The 7,780-nt window shown below is 34.3% G+C and overlaps 1 protein-coding gene across 5 annotated transcripts; it reads left to right on the forward strand.

Annotated features, from left to right (window-relative positions):
• The first annotated feature begins 447 nt into the window (after positions 1-447).
• Positions 448-5,566, forward strand: LOC122305675 (uncharacterized membrane protein At3g27390). Of its 5 annotated transcripts, none has more exons than XR_006241205.1 (10): positions 448-1,085; positions 1,257-1,365; positions 1,497-1,692; positions 1,836-1,969; positions 2,378-2,666; positions 2,756-2,862; positions 2,992-3,166; positions 3,968-4,413; positions 4,533-4,652; positions 4,963-5,172. XR_006241205.1 is itself a non-coding variant. In XM_043118244.1 (10 exons), exons 1-9 carry the CDS (start codon positions 995-997, stop codon positions 5,105-5,107), a joined length of 1,692 nt encoding a protein of 563 aa, XP_042974178.1. In that variant the 5' UTR covers positions 448-994; the 3' UTR covers positions 5,108-5,128; positions 5,533-5,566. The 5 variants fall into 5 exon arrangements, 4 of the variants coding, with proteins under 4 accessions (XP_042974178.1, XP_042974182.1, XP_042974191.1 ...); XM_043118244.1 differs by lacking the exon at positions 4,533-4,652 and adding an exon at positions 5,533-5,566 and having other exon boundaries at positions 4,963-5,128; XM_043118248.1 differs by lacking the exon at positions 4,533-4,652 and having other exon boundaries at positions 448-757; positions 961-1,085; positions 4,963-5,250.
• The last annotated feature ends 2,214 nt before the right edge of the window (positions 5,567-7,780 follow it).

Here is a 7,780-nt window from a genome sequence, read left to right on the forward strand (position 1 = left end):
ACATTAATTTGACAATAACAATACCAATTTTGGCTACGTAACTAATTTATTAAAATAACTCAATTCAAAATAAAACTTTCTGGGAAATCAACGTGTGAAATAACTTCGATAAGATTTTGCATTGACTAGATAATATTATGCAGCATAAAATATAAATTGCAAATGACCATAGTACGTACATATATGATGTTTTGACCATCGACTATGGTCGCACATGGCTGACAGCCTACGAACAAATAATATAAAAACGAAAGATAATATTAAAAAAAAGACGTTACTACAGGCATCGTAGTGGCTTTCGTTAAGAGTTACAGCTAGGTAAAATAATTTTTTTATTTTTATTTTAAAATTATTTTTTAATCTTTTTAAATATTTTAAAAAAATATAAAAAAATTATAATAATATTAAAAAAATTTCTTAATCATTAAAAAAAAAAAAGAAGAAGAAGAAGAAGAGGCCAGCGATGGCTCCAGCGGGAGCAAAGCATTACCCTTCAAAAAATAGAAGAGAGAGAGAGAGAGAGAGAGAGAGACGAAGGTGACGGTTGCATGTAATAATGTAATATTATGGTGGCTTAATAGGAGCCGTTGGATTGTCAAGTGCTGGTTGCCATGGGAGTGTCGTTGTATCACGATTCACGATGTTACTTCAACGACCGCGCAGGCAACAGACGTCGGACGAAACAACCTAGTTCCAATTATAATATTTATTTTGTAGGGAGTATTTGATTCCTAAGATCCTGGTGTAGCTGATTCTGGTTGGGTTTCTGGTTCTTCTTCCTTTTTTGTAACCTTCTTGCAGCGCACGCCTCTTCTATCGCTTTCTCTCTGTTTCATCTGTCAATATTACTTTGTGTTTTTTTCTCTTCCCTTTTCTGCTTGGCTTATTACATCAGCCGTGATATAACTCATCAGAATTCATTACCTCTTTATTCTTCGTTGAATGATATGTCTTTCACAGCGCTACATATTCTTGTTTGTGCGATCTTCTGGTAATGGATTTGCCAGCGTCTCGTAGTGATTGGTTGAGGGGCCTCTACGTGGTGTTTGCGTTCTGCTCTGCCCTCTGTCTTGGTGCCCTCAAAGGTTCTCTCCAACCCAATTTCTTTTCAGTTTTAATTATCATGGCAGCTTTTGGTATCATTTTAATGGGGTAAATTTCGTTACGTTTTATTTTTTATTTTTCCTGAATTTTTTTCATTTGAATTCGATTATGGGTTCTTGAAAATTTCCTTGTTATTTCCTTAAATGTTGCAGGTTTACTAGTGGGTCCTATTGCTGGTCTGATACTGGTAATAGGGAATGTTGGGGTAATTTTTGGTTTGTTTCCTGCACATGTTGCCTGGACAGTTTACACCCTTGTAAAGTAATTAGCTCTCAAAATTCTTGTTTTTGGAATTTCGCTAGTAACTTTATCTTTCTCTAGGGATTCTAATTTAGGTGATTATATGTATGAGATTTTTTAACCTGATCAGGTTCATATTTTGTTAATTACAGGATTAATAGATTTGATGCACCGCTTAAAGTTGCTCTCCTGGCTGCTTTGCCAGCCTTATTCGGTTTATGGTTGGGTCTTAGCATTGTTGGGAGTGTTCTTGTGGGAGTGGGCTATGGATTCTTCACTCCTTGGGTTTCTACTTTTGAAGCATTCAGACAAGACAATGAATCCAAGAAATTCTTACATTGTATTGTGGTAAATTTTTAAAATTTGCTTTCTTTGTTTTAGTTTTCTGCTTAATTCATTAGTCACTGTTGGTTTGTTGGTTTTTGTTTGTTTATAAATTCTTTTTTCTAAAGAAAGAATGTGACTTTCGAATTATATCCATGAATACTCAGGATGGAACATGGGGAACCATTGAGGGAAGTTGTACTGTAGTCAGAGATTTTGCAGATATGTGTTATCATTCATACCCACTTTACATGAAGGAGTTACGTGAATCTCCTGCTTCAAATGATCTTCGAACTCTTAGGTAATGGCGCTGTAATTGAGATATTAACTGTAGTCCTCTTTCTTGCGCTGTTAAAAAAGAAATCCATATATCATGTCAATCTCTAGTTGGTTTCTGATCCTTGGAGTAATATGTTAATTTGACTTAGTCTGGAGCCCAAACCGGCATAGAAATTAAAAATATGACACTTTAGTTTGTTTTCTAAGCAACCAAATGGATTATCAACCTTCCATGTACCATGGTGGTCGGTGGCATGAATTACAAGCACCAAGGTATGATGTTTTAAGGATGGTACAGAGGAGGAGAGAACATGGTGTAAAGGCTAAATTTATGTTGAAAACGTCAAAAACAAATATTGGGCGTTTGATTTTATTATCGTGGTGAAAGCAGCAACTCTTGCAGAACTTACTCTTTGGAACTATCTTACAGGTTAATTCACATACCCGCATGTATCATTGCTGGATTGATGGGGCTAATTGTGGACATTCCTCTTTACACCATGATTGCAATAGTAAAGAGTCCATATATGTTGTTCAAGGGCTGGTTCCGACTGATGCATGATCTAATTAGCCGTGAAGGCCCATTTCTCGAAACAGCTTGCATCCCCATTGCTGGTTTGACAATCCTTTTGTGGCCAATTGCTGTTGTTGCAAGCATCTTATTGGCTGTTTTTTCGAGCTGTTTCATTGGATTGTATGCATCAGTTATAGTATATCAGGTTTGTTTGCACTTCTATCTGATCCTGTATTTTTAACATTGGCCTTCTGCTGCTACTAAACTTACCATTAAACCTTCTTGTGGATGAAGGAAAGATCTTTCCGGAGAGGTGTGGCATATGTGATTGCAATGGTTGCTGAATTTGATGAGTACACGAATGATTGGCTCTATCTTCGAGAGGGGACTATCCTTCCAAAGTTATCATTTTCCCCTTCATTCTCCAACATGTTTAATGATCCACTGTGATTAACTGCTAGAACTTTGAGTTTCCCTCTCTGTTTTGTTTTTCAATTTTTAACTGTGGTAATCACTTTGCTTGCAGCCAGGCCCTTGTATCGAAAGAAATGTCCTGCTCAATCATCTGAATTTTCTTTTAGAGGAAACCATGTGCCCGGAGGCAAAATAAATTCTCTTTCTACAGAAGCACCTGCAATGCTTATGCCAAGCCTAGCTCATTCGAGATCAGTCATGGAAGCCATACAAGAAGTAAAAATGGTGCAGGTATCATGAAGCAGACCTGGGTTTCACCCTGATATTTGTTTTATATTCAGAGCCAACTATTGAACTGTTTAGGTCTAGTATTAGATATCAAACAATGCTAGACTCCAGCTTCTCTGCGAATGAAATTAAAAAGTTTAATTTTGTGCTTTTAATTAAAAAAAAAAAAAAACCTGTTGCCTATTCTTTCTATCCATGAAACCTTTGAGATATTAGTATATGTCAAATTTTTCTGTCTTGCACTGCTTTTTTTTTTTTTTGGATGAGCTGTTAATTTTTAGTCCAGGTAACATGGTCAGGGTACACAAATAAAATCTCTCTTGAAATGTGCAATTCTTAAAGCTTCATGAAGCCTATGTTAACCATTGAATTTCTGAGAAAAATTTCAATAATAGGTACTCTTCCTCATTTTTATAAAGCCTCACTTTGGGAGAATATCACTTTGACTACTTAGAAATCTGGTCATAGGAAAGGAACACTATTCTTAAATACATACTATTTTATTGTTTTAGTGGAAGGGAAATTAATAGAAATTTTTTTCACAAGATTTTTGTTTGAACATTGCCATGTTATCTAGACTTAGAAGAATCACATCTTGCAAAGGATCTCTTTGATGGTAATACCAGTTATATAAAGTTCTAAATTGAACAAGTTGCATTTTGGAAAATACATAATTTTGCATAATTTTAAAACTTGCAGGGAAATTGTCCTGAAGTATATAAAAACAATCTTTATTAATCAGCCCTCTAGCTTGTTCTATTATAAGTGAATGAAATAATTTGTGTTTTTGTCAAACTGCAACAGATTTGGCAGGGTATGATGAGGTATTGTGAAATGAGGGGCAAGGACCTTTTGGATACTGGTGTAATTACACCAGCAGATCTCTATGAATGGATGAAGGCAAAGAATACTGATGAATCAGCCATTATTGGCGTTGGCTTGCCTTGTTATTCTTTCTTGCAGGCTCTTCTCTGCTCCATCAAAGCCAATTCTGGTGGTTTACTGCTTGATGGCATTGAAGTTACCTACTTCAATAGACCAAAGGACAAATTGTTGGACTGGTTATTTAATCCAGTAATGGTCTTAAAGGAACAGATTAGGGTCATAAAATTGGGAGAAGACGAGGTTAACTTCTTGGAGAAAGCGGTGCTATTTGGAAGTAATACACAGCGCATGGAGACATGGCAAAATGGCAGTTTGGAACCAGAAGATGCCCTCAGAGCAGCTCAAATCCGGGGGATCAGTAGAAGGTATGAACTGTTACTTTATTTCATATGTACTGAGACGCAAAAATTGTCACATGTCTATTTTACAGTGCTATTTGGGACTGTTTTTTCTGATTCTCCGTTTGATTATCACAAAATTACAGATAAATATCAATGAAAATTTGGAGTCTTCAAGGATTGCAAGGATTTTTGCTTTACCATGTTTTTGTGAAGCCAATATAAGGAACAGGGAAACTCTGACTAGCTTTTGTGCCTATAAACCAGTATGATTGCTTATGCTGCATTTATACATACAAGGAAATGTAGTTGTTCTATGCTTCCTGCGGATCCTTTTTGGCCAAATTGGCCCAATGCAGAAAATGGGAATATCAGTTCTATATGAAATTTGAAACAGATTTGCTTTTTATCTTGAAACTTGACATTCACCCACTAAATATAGTGAAAGTTGAATTTATAAAAAATATATATATATATATATATATATATGGTGAAATTTGACTCGTTTTGAATCTGAGAAAATTGTATCTTTGACCCTTCTATGCATTCTAAGAGTCGGATTTTTTTTTTTCACAGGATGATAGGAATGATAAGAAGTATATCGAAGTTCCCCACTTACAGAAGAAGATTTCACCAAATTGTGAAGGTTTTAATCACATACTCGCAAGATAAGGAGCGTTCTAACAGATCAACTTCGTTAAGTTCAGTAGCCTCCTTTTAAGATGTCTAGGATGAACTTCCAGTAGGTACCTTTTGCTCTTTATAAAAGTGCTTTTTGTCTGTAAATTTGTTTACATGATTAAATTGCTGTAAAAATTTATTGAGACTGCAAAACATTTCATATTCAAGCAAGCATTTCAAACATTCCCTGCAAAAAATACATGGGGAGTGGGGTGGGGGGGAGTTTTAATAATGCGTTTTTCAGAAATGGATCGAGATACTCAGGTTGGGTTGAGGTTTATGTTTTCTACTCTTCTCAAAACAACAAAAAGCTCACAATCAAAATGTTTCACTGTTCCTGAATCATTAGGATTAGGGTGTTTAGTGTTGTCAACTTCAAGTATCTGTGCCATAAAGTTAGTAGTATTTTTATGAGAAAATATCAAAATATATTGAATATATCTTTGGGTTTTAACTACGTTTCAGCATTTACCGGGTCCAGAAGTAGCATACGCATCTGGGAAAAGGAAAAATGCCAAGGCTCCCACAATATTCTTCGCCAATTGTCTTTTTCTTTTTTTTTTAATGATTAAGAAAGAATTTTTAATAAGTTTGTGATTTTTTTTATATATTTCTATTAACAAAATGTGTAAAGATAAATAATAATATTAATATTAATATTAATATTAAAAAAAAATTTCCTTGTCGGTGGGAATTTTCGGTGCTCGGTGGCTCTAGCTGCCCCCTTGGGCCTTGGGAAAAAGGCCAGCGCTGTTACATTCTCCCATACGCAGCGGTCTTGAACATCAGACACGAAGGGCGGCAGGCAGCTGACCGTATGCATTGCCCATAACACGTTTGGCTGACACGACCGCACGGTAGCTCGAATCCATTTGTTCGTTCAACAAATTATAATAAAACTATACGATGATAAAATTATGAGAAATGATTAATAAATATACAAGTTCTTACAAAAAAGTATATTTCATTTTTAAAATATGTAAAAAAAATTATTCTTTATTAGTGAAATTTATTTTTTTACAAAAGATTTGTACGAAGATTATCTATTTAAGACTTGTAACTAATATTATTCTAAAATTATAAAAAATTATAGAAAAAAAATATATATGCACAATTTTTTTTGATAAACTATATAATATATATGTGTGTATATATATATATATAGAGAGAGAGAGAGAGAGTCCATAGTCCATATAGTAGCTCTTCGAAAACAATGAGATCAATATCCTATATACCACACACTCATCACACTTTCACCCTACTATATAAGATATGGTATATTTATCATTATTAGATGATAAATAATCATGATTAATGTTATACACTACACTCCCATCTTACTTTTATCATCTACAAGCCCTACTTAACATCAAAGGTTGACAGCATGTTCCATTAAAAAGGGCAAATTGCACCCTTTCTCAAATTCCGAAAATTGGAAAAAGATCAAATTTAATCAAATCAAAATTGATAGATGAGACTTAAATTATGATCAATTATTTTACTTGACATATATATGAATAATTGCTAGTATTCTTTCTCCTAAATTTTGTCATGATCTCCGATAACACATGACGATGCGTTACATTTTAAACAACTTCTTTTATCAACCACTTAAATGATACACATTTAGAATGTATTAAATCAATATCAAGTGATTGAAATTGACAAAAATTAAGTTAAAAAGTGCATGCATTACTACTTTTTTTTTTTTTTGTTTTTGAATAATGTACTACTATATACATATATCAACTCTGTCGGGAAATGATTAATTTGAATGGTGATTATTTCAGACTGGGTCATTTGGTCCCATGCACGTACGTACACTTCTTGTTTCACGGAAATTCAGGCTCTAAATTTGAACAACGTGTTTACATATGTACCCTTAAATTCATATATATATGTGCACATATCGATCTGTGCAAAGTAAACGAAATTTTTACGCATGAGGAAGTACTCTATATATTATACCGAGTCACCGACAATATTTCATTTTCTAGTGCTTGAGACAATGAACATGATCAACAACTATCTTAAAAGTACTCAGACTATTAGCAGTCATTAATCACAGCAGTTTAATTGATGTCAGTCTTCTATATATAGTGATCTCTTTCTAGCATTACATGAAGGAAGGAGAGCAGGCATGCATTTTCCTTTTTAAGGCCGCGGAGGTCATGTGCACTGCTTTTGATTACATTAATGCATGTGGCCTGTCATGGCTGAAGATCATCTCCATTCCTACGTACATTTTCCTCATTCTAAGATAGGAAGATCTGTATGGACAGACACCATTTCCCAATAAAAGAAAAAAAGTTTATTTGGGGTACTAAAATTATGAAAGGATCTCCTTTGTGGAAACATACCAATTTGAGAGATTATATATATATATATATATATATATATATATATATGTATGTATGTATGTATCTTACTATCTTACAAAAAATAACTTTTTAAGGAATTTCTTATAGACTTGAAATTAGTTGGATGTACCTGGCTAGCTAGGATATATTGATTACTTAGTTCAGCCGCTAGCTAGCTAGCTAGAGGAGATGGGCGAACTCCTCCGGCGAAGCAACGACAACGGCGGTTTGCTTTCAGAGAGAGAGAGAGATCAGAGAGTACTGACAGGGAGAAATACGTGTTAAATTAAATGCTATATCTTGGGATAAATTAGGACTAAATCGAGTAGAACTTTGAGAAATTAAACATCAAA

Source organism: Carya illinoinensis, chromosome 1 (genome assembly GCF_018687715.1).
Source record: "Carya illinoinensis cultivar Pawnee chromosome 1, C.illinoinensisPawnee_v1, whole genome shotgun sequence".
NCBI classification, from domain to species: Eukaryota; Viridiplantae; Streptophyta; class Magnoliopsida; order Fagales; family Juglandaceae; genus Carya; species Carya illinoinensis.

Excerpts from the sequence above, each read along its gene's own strand:
- LOC122305675 (XM_043118244.1), top strand. The coding sequence starts at position 995 with ATGGATTTGCCAGCGTCTCGTAGTGATTGGTTGAGGGGCCTCTACGTG. Across the intron at positions 1,693-1,835 it reads AATTCTTACATTGTATTGTG|GATGGAACATGGGGAACCAT; the intron begins GTAAATTTTTAA and ends ATGAATACTCAG. Across the intron at positions 2,667-2,755 it reads CATCAGTTATAGTATATCAG|GAAAGATCTTTCCGGAGAGG; the intron begins GTTTGTTTGCAC and ends TTGTGGATGAAG.